General features: G+C 46.3%; 1 protein-coding gene across 3 annotated transcripts in view; it reads left to right on the top strand.

The window, feature by feature from the left end:
• CLDN10 (claudin 10) overlaps positions 1-15,655 on the top strand; it is a 51,527-nt gene that overhangs the window by 15,243 nt on the left and 20,629 nt on the right. The window contains exon 1 of one of the 3 annotated variants that reach the window (XM_044437781.1): positions 13,375-13,594. The exons of the other annotated variants lie outside the window; for them this stretch is intronic. Coding sequence (XP_044293716.1) covers positions 13,375-13,594 — 220 coding nt within the window. Of the gene's footprint in view, positions 1-13,374; positions 13,595-15,655 lie in introns of those variants that run through there. 3 annotated transcript variants of the gene reach the window in all.

Here is a 15,655-nt window from a genome sequence, read left to right as displayed (position 1 = left end):
CCCTGCTCTAGTGCCATCAGCAGCCTTCCTTTCTATGTCAGGGAACAGTTAAATTTATAGGAAGAGAGACAGTTTAAATGCACACATGCGCAGCAACAATGTGAAGACAGTCATTGCTCAGAGTCAGCAGGTGTGGTTTGATACCACTTGATGGGTTTGATAGATCCAGTATCTAATCTCTGCTGCAAAGGTGTATGAAATTGCTTTCGAACAATTCAACAAAGGGCTGCTCAGAATGTTCAGTTATATAAATACCACACAAAAGGATAACAAGATGAACTCATGGAATTTGGTATGAATCACCATCCCAATAACAGAGAGTTAAAAAAAAAGCTTTAAAGGAGGCTCCACCCAGTCCACTGATCCAAACAAGCTTCAGGTTCATAAGGTCAGGTATAGTGCTCACCAGAAACTGTCACCTTTGCTAAGCGAAGGGACAGGTTTTCAAAGGCCAGTGGGCAAAAACTCCATGTTGCATAAGTGCTTCTGGGAATAAACACAACTTTGGAGTTGTTTGTTGTTGCAGCAAGCAGAAGCAGCAGTTACTGTAAGTAAGGGGATGCATGGCTCTTCCATCATCGTTATCGTCATTATCGTTGCTGCTGCTGCTATTTATTCTGCTTCTGTATTGCCCAGTAGCTGATGCTGTCCAGGTGCTTTTGGGCTTTGGATCTGTTTTGCTCGAGTTCTGCTGACCTGGTCCGGGTGCCTTTGTCTTGTCTCCTGTCCCCATGTCGTGGCCCTGGTCCCTTGCACTCACTGGCTTTGATCCCATGGCAGCCAGTCTCCTTTGCCCACCCTTCTTGCCCTGATCCTTTTTCTTTCTTTCCAAGCAGATCAGGAGGAGAGCATCTAAGTGCAGTGTTTATGTTCAAGTGGCCCAGTTAGTCTGGCTTTGTGGTACAAAAGGAGTATTGCAGTAGTCCTTAGCAAAAGACATCCATTAAGTTAACGAGACAGCTAATCAGAGAGAGAAGGCACTGTTCATGCCTAGAAGCTGATTCCAAACTGAATCGCCTTTCTCCCTTCCCAACCAGAGTCAGCTCCACCCGCAGGGAAGTTCCCGCTGCTTATGGGCCAGAGTGGGAATACCAGATGATATTCATTTAGCCAGCTCCCTTGAGCTTGCATTTTTATGGGACTTAATAAATCACATCCCTCCCTCTCAGGCAGTGTGTGTTCGACAGCATCCCTCCCTGAACCAGAGGTGATCTGGTTCTTACCAACCACTTGGCTTATCTCAGGGTTCTTTCATGCAAGAATTCCAAACCAGTATCTTCTTTCAGTTCAGATTCAGAGCTTGAGCTAACCACCTTGGAACAACGGGTCTTAGGAGAAGCAAGACCAGTTTCGACGCACTCGTCATACATCCCATTGATATAAATAGAACATATGAGCAAGTATTCGAGTAGAGTGCTTGACTCAATATTCAAATTGCCAATTCAAAAACTAAGAAAGCAGTAAAAATACTTATATTGAAACTTAGTATAGCCTCCACCACCACCACCACCATCATCATCATCATCACCATCATCATCATCATCATCATTTCTGGACTCCCTGCTATACCTCCTGGATGTACTGCCACAGTGGCACTGCCCAAGGCGTTCTGTGTAAGCATAAGAAACTCTGTTTTATCTCTGATTGATTGATATTTTTACACTGCCCATCAACTCAAAGGGTCCCTGGGTGGTTTACAAAATCAAAATATAATAATAAATATAAAGCAATCATTATAAAATCACCATAAAATACAACAATACATTAATATAGTATTGCAATATTATATTATTATATCCACCACAGCTCAACCTATCTTAGAGGTATAGTATAAATATAAAAACTAGGGGGGGAAATCTAAGTATCTGTCACTTTTCTGATGACAGACTGGACACAAGGAGGGATTGTGAGGGATTGTGAGAACAGTCACAAGGAGAAGATTTGGCTTTGGCTCTGTACCATGGCAACTCTGCCATGGAGCACCACAGGGCTCCATCTTGTCCCCCTTGCTATTCAACATCTACATGAAACTGCTGGGAGTGGTCATCAGGAGGTGTGGGCTGCAGAGTCATCAGTACGCTGATGACACCCAGCTCTACCTCTCTTTTTCGACTAATCCAGGTGAGGCAGTGGCTGTACTGAACCGGTGCCTGGCTGAGGTAATGGGCTGGATGAGGGCCAATAAACTGAAGCTCATTCCAGACAAGATGGAGGTCCTGTTGGTTGGTGATTCGAGCTTCCGGGTAAGTGACTTGGGCCCTGCCCTGGACAGGGTTGCACTCCCTCTGAAGGACAGAGTCCTCAGTTTAGGAGTGCTCCTCAACCCGGAGCTGTCCTTGGAAGTCCTGGTGACGGTGGTGATGAGGAGCGCTTTCCTTCAGCTTCGGCTAATCTATCAGCTGCGTCCCTACCTGGAGGAGAACTGCCTAGCAACAGTGACACACACATTGGTTACTTCCCATTTGGATTACTGTAACACACTCTACGTGGGGCTGCCCTTGAAGACGGTCTGGATACTTCAATTGGTGCAAAATAGAGCTGCCAGGATGCTGTCAGGGACTGGGCATTATTCTCACGTAACCCCAGTCCTCTATCAGCTTCACTGGCTTCCCATTGAAGTCTGGGCTCAATTCAAGGTGCTGGTTATTACCTACAAAGCCCTAAATGGCTTGGGACCAGGATACCTAAAGGAACGCCTGTTTCCCTATATGCCCTCCCACCCCCTGAGATCGGCAGCAGAAGCCCTCCTCCGGGAACTCTCTGTGAAAGACATTAGGGGATGAGTACCTGGAGGAGGGCCTTCTCTGCGGTGGCGCCCCAACTATGGAATGCGCTCCCCAGAGAGGTCTGCCTGGTGCCGTCATGATATGTTTTTTGGCACCAGGTCAAGACCTTTTATTTGGTCAATATTTTAACATATAATTTTAGTGATATGACTTATTTATATTTCAAATGATGCTCAGCTAGTTTATTTTATTCTGAAATAATGTTGTAAGCCGTCCAGAGACGACCGTAATGGACGGCATACACATCTTTTAAATAAATAAATAAATTTGGCTCAGTGGCCTGCCTCATTTTGCTGTGAAATTGTCACATGCTTCTATGTGATTGGAGCAGTTCTGTATTTAAATATACAGAAGTCCCGTTACCTCTACATCTCATCAGGCCGTAAGACAAAGGGTGGGCAGCAAGTGCCACATGGATTGCATGCCATCCTTCTGGTGTGTCCGCTGGCCTTTGCCACCACCCCAACCGCTGCTGAATTTGCAGGTGTAGCAAAGCAAGTAGTGACTTTTTTTCTTTCTGAATTTCAGTGGCAAATTCTTCATTATGCAACAAGAGTAGGATCCCAGCCCTTGTTAAGGCTCCGGGAGCAATGCAACCCACTCAGCCCCTGTGAGTTGCCCACCTCTCTTAAGGTTTCTAAGGGAGTTCATGGCTGAGAGGCAAAATCTGATAGAGGGGCTTCTGGTTACTCTGCCAGATTCCCAGTATATTCATTTTCCACGGGCAAAGAAGAAATGCTGGGAACAGCTGGGTAATTTTACTGCAATGAAATCCATCTGCTCCTGAACATCTAAGAAAGTACTCAAAATAGCATGAGAAGAACACTGGAAGGAAGCCTTGACTTGAATGAGCTTCTCAGTGTTGATTCTTCTGGTGCTGCCTCATTTGCCAGATGAGGACCCTTCTTTAGTGCTGTTCCCTGCATCATGGATGAAAGGTGCCAGTAGTCACACATTTTGGCATCTCAAGTGTTTTGGCTTTCATTAAAAAGGAGAAGAGACAGAATAGAGGCAGAAGGACAGTCTCTGTGGCAGTGTGTGGTTCCATTTTAGAAGCCAGAAAAGGTCCTGGGCGGATTTTCCCTGTTACCAAGGGGGCACGTGCTCATTGTCCTGGATAGCCAGTGTGGTGTGCTGGTTAAAGGGCCGGACTGGGAGTCCGGTGACCTGGGTTCGAGTCCCCGCTCTGCCATGGAGCCAACTGGGTGACCTTGGGCCAGTCACAGACTCTCAGCCCAGCCTACCTCACAGGGTTGTTGTTGTGGGGATAAGATTTGAGAGCAGCAGGAGGAGAATTATATAAGTCAGTCTGAGTTCTCTGTAAGAAAAGCAGAATATAAATCTAGGTCTAATCATAAATAACCATAGAATCATAGAACAGTAGAGTTGGAAGGGCCCTTGAACAATTTCTTGTTCATTCCCCATAACTCACAGAAATGGAAGCAGCCATGCAACCAGTTTACGCAGTTCAGCTTTCTTCATGGATATTTCTGAAGTGTTGAAGATACCCAGCTCTGATCAGAATCAACTGTTATGATCTGGTTAAAGTCATGAGGCAACAGCATTGTAATTTCCAGTTGCCTTGCACATGTTGACACTTCAGTGTGCCAGTTTAATGCTGATTTGGGAAGCTATATCCTGAAGTCCCACATCTGAAATAATTTTCTCTCTTGTCCACTTTCAGCTTTATTTCTTGGCTGCTTATGGCATGTTTGCTCCCAGTCAAGAATAAACTTTTCTTTGTCACTATGACCTGTTCTCTTTCTTTTTTCTTTGCTTTGCTTTTTGATCTTTGCCATTCTCATTTCGCTTGAATCAAATTGTCTACAGAGATTGATCTGCTCCACGTTTTCCTTGACTATGCCTAGTTTCACATGATCAGTGGCAGTGATGCGGAAGCCAGGAAATACACAACAAAACCTTCAGGCAGCAATCTATAAAATAAGCTCACTCCTCAGAGAAGAGGGTAGGAGTTAAGCATTCTGCATATGGATCTGTGAGGCACAATGGAAAAGAAAGCGGACACATGCTTTTTCCTTCGCATGTGCCATCAGTTATTTGGAAGCAACTGTCCCTTATGGATCTTCAGTGCAGGCTTTCTTTATAGGCTCAGGCTGGGCCCTGCCAGTGAGGCAGGTGGCTCAAGTGGCAGCAGTTGGGGGTGGCAGAGGAGATGTTTGGCGACCGCCGTGGCATCGTGGCATCTACTCTGCTGCTCTTGCGTGTGGTGGAACATGCTGGCATGTTGCCTGTGTTGAAGTCAGACCCAGCCATGAGTCCGGCCAGCTTCTGGATGTGGAACTGGAGGGGGCGCCACCTTTGCCTCGGGCAACAAGGCATCTTGGTCCAGCTCCGAAAGGGAAGAAAATGAAACATTCAGTGAAGGCCTGCTCCGTTAATCAAACTGTCTTTCCTCGTTCCAGCCGCTCCCTTGTCAGTCAGGTCTGTCAGTCTCCTGCCACGTGTGGCCAATTCATTCAGCACCCAAGCGCTTCTCAATTACGGCATTCCTTGATAGTATTCCTTGTGCCCAACATTTCATTCTTTATAATTCCAGTCTTTATAGTATACAAACAGGAACCATTCACCCTCAATATCTAGCCCAGTCTTGCAGCTCCAATTATGTGGAGCTGACGTTAGTAGCCAATTAAACCTGTTGGGCTGGGCTTTTCAAAAAGTCCACCTCTACTTTTAAGGATGGTCTTCACAGCAACACCTTCTCCTGCTTATGCCTTTCTTTATAGAAACAGGCATCAAGTGGCATAATAAAATGATAAATATTTCTAAGCATGAAGAGACTGCATTTTCCCCTCACGACAGAGAAACAGTAATCTGCTCCCATATACCCACTAGTTACTTTATTCTTCAATTTAAAATTTTGCTTCTGTGAGGGAATTCTGGTTTCGCAGCCTGCGAGAATGCATGCTTGGATCCATAGGGAGACCTTTGTATTACGAACCTCAACAGTTTTGTTGGTGGGAATATCCAGCAAAAGCCCCTCTGCAGAGACAACCCTACAAAGCGCTGCCGGGTGGAGGTGTGCAAACCAACTGCACGTTTCCAGAACATATAGAGAGTGCTTTATAGGTTTGTAGGCACGTACACAGGAACAGGGCAGATGATGAGGGAAGAATCTCCACATACCAACAGATAATACATTCATGAACTGAACAATATGAGAAAACTGCAGAGGGGACATGACATAATGGTATAGTAAATATCAGTGATTACAGAGTATTGATAGGCCAAAGAGAAAGGGGTGTGAAACATAACAGGTTTTGGTGTGAATATTGACATGCAAGAGAACTAGTCAGGGCTGTTTGCTTCAGCCCAGCAGATAACAGAATGAAAGCCTCGATGCAGTGAAATGTGGAAGCGAACAATGAAACAGGTTTAACTTTGCAACTAAAGGTAGCAGCCACCTCAGGTGAGCAGTGAGTCTCAGTCTCTTAAGGGCACAGGGGAATAGTAAAGTCTCAGGGAAAGGGAGCATTGTGCGAGAAGAGCAGGTTTGATTTTATATCACAAAAGCACATATAAGCAACCTTTCTCTATAAAGATTTATCTGTATTTTCCTGACACTATTAACTTTTAAAAGCAATTCTAGAGCAGTTTACAATAAACTGTAAAGTGCAGTAAAGCCACAAATATCAAGAAAGCAGGTGGAGGCAGTTGAAACAACAGAAACTGTGGCCATCATGACAGAAATATTATAATAATATTGATGATGTAATAACTAAAAAACCTATAAAAGATGGGAGGGTAAAAGCTAGGAAAATAAAAAGGTGTTTCCTGGCAGCTAAAAAAATGTGCTGCCATCTCCCACCTAATTGTATTCTAATAAACAGATGAGAGATATCCTCAAAGTGTTCAACTGTACAGTTTTTAGCGGTGTATCTGCAACACCGCTGCTGAGCCTGCGATCCAATAACTGAGCACACTTGACAAGTTCCACCTGGGATAAGCAGCAGCTTGGGGATTAGAGCTGAGTGGCCCGCTCCCCAGGCCGACTCAAGGCGTGTCCTTGACTCGCCTTGGACTCAATTCCAGAACGAGTGAGTGACGCGGCCTGAGATCTCTACTGGTTTTACCCTTGAATCACTCTGGGGCTTACCCCACATCCGACGTGTAGTAGGACGCACCTGGAAGGCAGGTGCGAAGGCAGCAGGGGCAGTGGGAGGGAACGAGCTTCAAGGGGATGGGGCAGGAAAGGGAGGAGGGCTTGCAATGGGGAAGGCAAGGCCAGGCCAGGCCTCAGCTCTTTCTTTTGGCACGGGGGAGGCAGGGGGAGGACAGGAGCGGGGGGGGGGGGGCACTTGAGAAGAGATTTGAGACTTGACGCAAAAATTTCGTGCAATGGCTTGAGATTTGACTGGGACTCCAAAGTAAAGACCTGAATCGAGACTTGACTTGAACACATCACAGGTAAGCAGTGACTTATGCCACACCTTAGCTGAAACGTGATCCTGTGTGTGGCTGTAAGGTCAGAGCAATTCATGCCATTTGCTAGGAAATCTGTGAGAAGCCCTAAGAAGCTGAATGCCCGCCTGCCTTTTTCTTGTTTCAGTGGTGCTGATACCCTTGTGAAGGTGACCTTCTCATGGGAAGGACAGGTGGATGTTTGCTTGACGTATCTTTTCACAGTGATTATGAAGACTAGGGCTTCTTTTCTGATTTCTCAGGAAACATTTTTGAGCAGTTTGTTGAGTATATTTCCCACCAAAAAGAGTCCCAGGGAAAGCAGCTTAAATGAGAGATGGCATGGCCAAAGTCAAGGAGGAGGAAATAATTTCAGAAGGAAATTGTTCCTCATCAACAGTCCATTGAGAACAAACAATGAGCCAGATAATTTGCTATTTTAGTTACATGTGATTAATATAATTTACGCTGAGTGACAAAATAGACTTGAAGCCAGAATGGATGGACAAACAGGATTGAATTTATGATGTTCTTAAGAAGGTGGATTCCGTAATCTCCACTGTAAAAAGTTAAAGGTAATTTTCAGTGCGACATTATGCAAGTTCGCTGAGAAGTGGATCTCATTGTGTCTTGCAGGATCTGCTCCCTTGCAAAGGTCCCTGGCAGTGAGCCCCACTGAGCTCAATGTGCTGCCTATCAGCTTTTCTATGAAGGCAATGCAAGGCTTTGTGGAGAAGGGAAAGGATGTCGAAAGACTTAGCCTCCTTCCTACTCTACCAGTGCTAGACACTTCCACCTATTTCTACCCCCAAAACACACTTCGACAGCCAAGAACCTAACGCTAAGAAAGCCCCAGATAATGGATGGGAGGTGGAAGAGAAGTAGCTTTGTGGCATATCCACAGCCACTGAGAGGGCTGTGGAAGGCAGACATACCACCTCAACCTTTCCTTGCATTCATCTCTACATATATCTCTGCACTGAGCTGGCAACTTACGTTATCAGAAAAGAGGATTTGTATTGCCAAAAGGAGGACAAAAGAGAGCATCTCTTTGTGTAACATTTCCTGGCTAATATATGCATAGATCCAGTTTAGAAAGCAGCGTTATAATGTAAAGAGAGTTACAGTACATTTCACCATTGAGCTGCTCATGAGCACCTGAAAGGTCCTGCCCTTCCTTCTGATGGTCCTTACAGTTGATTTGGCCTTGGAGTGGATGGTTCTCCCAACACTGGATGTCTTCACAACACAGGACTGTCTGGGAGCCCTTAACTTAGAGAACCGGCCACCATAATCTACATTTGTATAGCTTCAGAAAACACATGTTTCAGCAAACGTATTTCAATGGACTTGAAGTCAAAACTGAAAATTGATTTTGTTTGTTTGTTTGAGAATATTTGTGATATTGTCAATATTATGGAATTGGAATGGTAACACACATTTCCTTCTTTAGGAGCTGTGAGATTTCAAAGCTCACCTAATCTAGCAGCTTTAAAAAACCAAACCAGTCAACACATTCAGAATTAACATTTAATGTGAACTTGTACAAAACCAGGATATAAGCAGTTGCATGTTTCTTCTTGGTGTAAAGAAGAAGGCAATGATGATGATGATGAGTTATAAAACAATAAAACAACAACAAAATCCTGTCCATTTAAAAAACTGTTACCTCAAGGTGAAAATGTATATATTATTTATTAGCAATTTTTATTGCATCATCAGGAAGTGCAGCTCCCAAAATCCTGGTCCTAGTCACCTTTCTTCCATCATGGTTTTTCTTCTGCTCTGCCTATATAATAGGAGAAATTCTGGAGGAAAATTAGAGGTTGCTTAAGCCCTTTCCTCTAATTCACCCCTCATGCCAAAAAGCACTTCCCACTACTGTGAGTTTAATGACAAGTTTAATAAAGGTGAGCTAGTAAAGGCAAGACACACTGTTTCCCTTCCCTTCCCTTCTTTTGCTCCTTGTGGACATACTGCAGTTTGTTTATTTATTTATTGAATTTCTGACCTGCCGCATTAGCCATATAGCTCCATTCTGGTTCTCCAGTCCTCCTGGCTGTAAGAGAAATAAAAATTACTGGCCAGACCACATGCAAGTTGTATGGTCCAGTTGATTGAGCTTGAATTTATGGCTTCAGATGCTGCCATTTGGGGAAATGCAATTAACTCACCTTCTATCCCATCTCCCCTTCCATCAACTAAAATGGGTGTCAAGCCAGCAGCCACTCCACTTTTAGCATGCAGTGACCCTATTTTTTATTATAAATTGCAGGCTAACAGAGTTTAGACCTCTGCTTGTCTCCTTGCAGTTATACAAAACATACTAATGGTTTCATGGTAACATGACTGAGATCAGGATCGACATTATACAGAGGTAAGACAAAGGACCTTTGTAAACAGCAAGGCAGAAATGCTGTGCTGACCCTGATTATTGCCTATTTAAATGGCCTCTTAAATATCCATGAGACAATCTGAAAACACTTTTTAGTGTATTTGCAATTAAGCCTTCTCTTGTGTATTCCATGAAATTACTTAATGCATGACCTTGTGTTAAGATGGTGAGAAATGTGAGGTACTATATAAAAACATTTCCTGCCTGCTTCTTTAGCCTTGTCATTGTCCTATTTCATCTTAAAACCAAGCCATGGGCATTCTTGGCAGAGGAGTATGTTTGATCTCTGAATTAGAGTGCACTGGCATGATAAATAAGAAATGGAGTCACACTGCTCATAACATCAGGCCAGCCTGATGACTGTATGCCAGCCTGAGAAGACCTTTGCCTGGAAGGTGGCCACAAAATGTTTAAATAAATAAATCAGGGCTTATGCATTAGGAAAATAAAGGCAAAAGCCTTATAGCCTGGATAGCAAACAATTATAAAAGGTATGCGACAAGGCTTGCTTGTTGCCCATTGAGTGACCCAAGAGTTACGAATCTACATTTTCATAAGTGATGATTCTGGCCCACATCATGGGAGCCAAAAGCGTACAAATATTGACCACTTCCCAGAATTAGGACATTTTACCCCCGTGAAATCAGCAAACTCTGCTTATTTCTATTTTAAACATTATAGCTACCATCATTGAAAGTCAAGTAAATTCTGCAAACATTTCTATCCCACGCCCTCCAAATATTTGAGAACAACGAATAGAAATGAGCTCGTAGGAACCCTCCACCTTGTCTCCTTCTGCTCCTAGAAAAGCTGCTGTAGAGGGTTGGGGGACCCGCCAGAATCGGATATGACGGGGCACAGAAAACTGCCAAAGCTGGGTAAGGACAAATTGCGCAAGCTTCCTTCTGCTCCCGGTTTTTGCAATCCTGTTATTTCACCTTCTCAAACACTTGAAATATATTCATTGAACTTTCTTTGTACGTATTTGTGCAAATTTTAAGAAATGTTTACTGGACCCATTATTTATAGGATGAAATGATTACATGGTATTGATTCTGGAAATAAATAGTGGAAGCAATTCAATTCTATTCCAAATGACTGTTAGTCTCTTTCCTGAAATGGAAGAAAACCCTTTTGCGGTGCAATCACATCCACAAGGAGAGCGGGAAAAGCCCCTCGATTCCCAGCTGTGGTGCTTTTTCCTTTCTAAATAGGTACAGGGTTGCTCCTTTTCTCTCATAAACCACTTTAAAAGGCTTATAGCCTTGTAGCTGTCTATATATTCTCATCTCTTAGTTCTGCTAATACCCTCTGAAGTATGTCTTTCATGTGCGCTTTATCTTGCTTTTTCCTCCTCCTCCTCACATTAGTGTCACATCTCATGCCTGGATCTGTCTTCCATCTAATACTTGTTTTGCCATGTCTCTTTTAAGGAGCATCTTGTCTTTTGTCTTTGAGAATATACAACCATCCCTGCACTTTTTGTCCAATTCTGTCAATAGCTTTTTTAAAAAGTCACTGCCACTTTTAAAAAAATTAAAATATTAAGTTGTGTAGCATATTTTTCTGACATTTGTCAGGCATAACCCCCAGCCAAACAGTTACTATCCTTTGAAGTATCATTGCATTCTAACCAAGATGGGATAAATTATAGCCTGTTTGTATGATAGTTTGTGTGGAGTATTAAACTCTGGATTCAGAACCTGGATTCAGCTGAAGCAGACAGACTTCAAATCGGTGTGGGCTGAACAGGGCCATTTTCTGAAGGGCTAAATCAGGGCCCAAGTCCAGTCAGAGGGAGTGGACATCCCTAGTACCATTCTGTATTTGGTATATTTTCTTCTTATATCACACATGCATCGCCCCCTCCCCTTCTCTCTCTCTCTCTCTCTCTCTCTCACACACACACACACACACACACACACACACGAACAGTGCTCTTTCTGTCTTTAATGTTTTGGCTTGCCCAGATAGTCTCCAAAAGTCCTTTTTAAAATTTTGGTCTGCAGGCAAGATTATGTGCATTGAGGTTGAGGTTCCAGCCCTGAACTAGTAATGATTTGCCTGTACCTTGGCAAAATGCTCCCTGAAACTGTCGCTCCAAGGAGCAGAGAAGAGATTGAAGGAGGGTAAGCGAAACAGAAAAACCAATCTAGAACAACAGGCGTGACGACCCTAGTCTGCTTGCACTGGCGAAAGAACAAATAATGCTGTCACCTGGGTGTAATTTATGAAACTAGAAATGGTTGCTTGTGATTTTATTCCTGGAGAAAAAAGGTTGCTGTGATAAATTGTCTTCCAGGCGCCGCAAAAATACCCTAAACCAAAGAACCGCCTCCATTTTCTGCAGGGCCCTTTGGTGTCTCAGTCCAATTCACGTGAGTGAGCAACCCAATATGATTTGGGATGGTACAGAGATCTATCAAACAGCTTCATGATAGATGAAGCTCTCTTAAATGATCTTCAGAGGCTTCCCCTGTTTAGTAGCACAATCTCTGGAGTTGTGGGCAACAGGTGTCCAGATTCAGAAGCTATCTGGCCCTTTCCTTTTTGATGCATTGCTGCTAAGAAATTGGCTTAGACTGCAGTCCTCAAACAGCTGACATCTGAATTATGCCCAGAAAACTCAAATGAGGCAGGGATGATTTTAGGCATCTGCCCTGTAAGCCAAGTAAGAGTACTTATTCTTGGACTGGCAACCATTCTCTGGTGGCTCAGGCATGTTACCTCATTATGGTTTTTAAAAAGCTATGAATCTTCTGCATGCAAGGTATTCAGTCCCTCCTCAGGACACATGATAGCATTTTTGCTGCTGCTGCTGCTGCTGCTGCTGCTGCTGCTGCTGCTGCTGCTGCTGTCAGAATGCCAAAAGGGAGTGAGAAAACATCATCACTGGGCATGGTATGTATGTTTCCATCCCACTGGCGTATCTAGAAAAGCATCTGCCCATTGCGTTCTCCGGCTGCCAACTCACAGGGGACACCGTCAGGTCCAGATGACCCCGGCCACTCCTGCTACTGTTCTTTCCTAATATACTCACCAGAAAGCTGACCTTTCACAGTCATAAAGTGCACACCAGGGCTCAGTGCAACCTCAGATGCTCTGGTCCCCAATTCCCATAATCCCTTACTATCAGCCTTAGGGACTGAGGGGAAGTGTAGTAGAAAATACATGGTGGCACCAGGTGAACGCCATTAAAGAGAAGGCAAGCGGAAGGGGACCCCCCCCCCCACTGGCCTGGCCCTCAGCTTTCTCACAAATGCCCCCCAAGCCACAACCGGGGGGCAGCTGGGTCATTTCAGACCCTGGACTGCCACGCGTGGTGAAGCAGCTAATGAACGCTCATTAGTGCATTCCGGACCACGTATCGTGCCCGCCGGGCACCATGCTCGGCTGGCAAGCGCTGCCACAGTCCAGGTACGTTGGAGCGGATGCCGTGCGCCCCTCACTCACCGCTCCGTCTGGAATACGAGATAACACGTGGCGGCCCCTACTGCGCTGCGGCCCGCGCTGCCGCTCCGGGGCCAGAGGGCTTTCCCGGGTCACGGCCCGTGGCAGCGCCACCTGGACGCGAGGGCCGCGCCTCGCCGGCCGCGCCGCTGGGCCGCGCCCTCGGCTCCGCCCTCCCGCCGAGGATGCTGCGCGGCCCCGGGACGGCTGGCGCGGCTCGCTGCGCTCCGTCGGCGGCCCAGGTGAGGTGAGGTGAGGCTGCCGCCGCGGCTGGGCTGCCAGGAGGCGCCGTGCGCTCTCGCCTCCGCCGCGCCGCGCCCCGCCATGGCCAGCTCGTCCGCCGAGATCACCGCCTTCCTGCTGGCGCTCCCGGGCTGGGTGCTGGTGTCCTCCACGCTGCCCACCGACTACTGGAAAGTGTCTTCCATCGACGGCACGGTCATCACCACGGCGACCTTCTGGGCCAACCTCTGGAAGACGTGCGTGACCGACTCGACCGGCGTCTCCAACTGCAAGGACTTCCCGTCGATGCTGGCGCTGGACGGTCCGCAAGTCCCCCCCCCCCCCCCGCCCCGCGCCCCCCGCGCTCGCCTGCCCCTCCAGCCGCGCGCCCTGGCAGCCCGTCGGCAGCTCCCACGGCCCGGAGGCGCCCCGTGCCCCGAAGGCTCAGCTGCACCTCGGTGCGCCTTTCCTCGGGAGCGAAGCCCGTTTGGCTTAGCGGGACTTCCTCCGGAGTAAGCGTGCGCGGAGGCTGCAGGGAGCAGACCAGAAGCCAGTTTGCTGAATTTAAGACAGCGCTGAGCCGCATGTGGAACGTCGAATAATTTTGATAATTAAAACACCCCCCCCCAAAAAAAAAGACATTGCGGGGTTATTCCTTACCCCTCGTCTTGCTTGATTTGATCATTTTGTCTTCCTCCTTTTAAAAGCGTTTAATGCCTGGGGTTTAGCTGATGGATTTGGGACACGAGGTGTGCAAAAACACCCATGCACAGTCTCCCACACAGGTAGAAATGTTAAACGTGGGACCTGAAGAGCTCTGAATTATTTGCCCCATTTCTTGTTGCATTGCTGTTGGGCTTCTCAAACTTTGCTTCCTGACAAGGAAAACTTAGGACCTTTTTATTTTAAATATTAGTCGGTTTGCCCATCACTCTCACTATATTTATAGTGAAATGTTTTGTGGCCAGCAGTAATACTTTTTTGGTCTTGGGAAAGTTTTGACGATATTCTTAAGCCTTGCCTGTAAGACTGCTTTGGACCCAAAGATACATTGGGAAATGCCTCGGGCGGATTTTGAGCATTCCCTAATCCCTTCCCTTCTGGGATGGATAACAAATAGAGCCCTGCCATCAACATTTCGAAGGGGGCACTTTTAGAATATTGCATTCTCAGGTTGTGAAACAGACAACCCTAGAAATGGCCCCTCAGAATGTCCACATACGGAAACCCTTCTGCGCTGGTGCCGCTGAGGCACAGTCCTGGATCTGCTCCCCCTCTGGAGCTTTGTAGCTCTCTTGTGCTTATGCAGATATGGTGGGAGGAGTCAATGGGGGGCAGCTGGGACAGAGCACAGGGCCACCCTCTCATCTGCCGCAGGTCCCCCCCAACCCTGCACAGCCCCTGATTTGACTGCAGCAACTCACCCATCTGTAGTCCGTCCCTGTTCAGCCTGTGCCCAGGGACCAGAGACCTGCCTGGCATGCTTTCCTCCACCCGCTGTGTTAGACCATTTTGGTATTTAATGGCAGACCAACGGCAGACCACTAAGGCGAAGCCCCAGGCGCTTGGGGCCGTGCTTCTGCCCTTGATCTGCCAGGCCTTGCGTTTGTCATACGTGTCTCCGTTCAGGACACTGGTTCATGCCTCTGTGTGCGTTTGGTTGCTCAGAGCGGGGCTGAGGAAAATAGAACCCCCATATTCTCTGCCTCTTGCCCCTCCTTTACCATGCATGCCGTTTGCTGAAATAATGTAAAATGCAGTAGATGGAAGGGCAACAAGTTGTTTGTGCCTTACCTGACAAGTTGTGTACTGTTGCTTTTTTTGCTTTTAAAAACACTGAATAGCTGTGAACTCTAATATGTAACAGAACGGAAATCCTGCAATTCTTATGAACTGAAATATATAGGAATTCTGCTGGACTGGAGATAGCAAATGGAAGGAGATTACAAAGGGTTTCCCCCTTGTGCTGCTCCCCTGCCTTGGGATGGGGGGGGGGGAGCAAAGTGCAGAAAGTCTACCACCAAGCAGGATAACTGCAACAGCCCCAGGCCAGGTGGAGCAGCTGGAGGAGGGGAGTGGGCAGAACCTGTGGAGGGAATCCACCTGGCCACGGGCCAGAGGTCGCTTCCATGCCTCCTTGGAAGGTGGACCTAGAGTTTGATAGGGCTCATATCCAAGTAAATGTGCATAGAATGGCAACTTTGGATTGCAATGCAACATATGCTTACCAGAGTGAAGAAGAAGACACATCTGTCAATAGTAAACTTATATATATTTACTTGGCCATAAGACTGATTGAGCCGAGTTGGATTTACTTTTGAGTCAACATGACTGCATTAATGGGTAGAACAAGGGACTGCTCATGTCGTGCTGCTCAGACTGC

The sequence above is a fragment of the Varanus komodoensis genome, unplaced genomic scaffold (genome assembly GCF_004798865.1).
Source record: "Varanus komodoensis strain SLA01 unplaced genomic scaffold, ASM479886v1 scaffold31, whole genome shotgun sequence".
Classification (NCBI taxonomy): Eukaryota; Metazoa; Chordata; class Lepidosauria; order Squamata; family Varanidae; genus Varanus; species Varanus komodoensis.
This window is presented reverse-complemented; position numbering and strand designations above follow the sequence as displayed.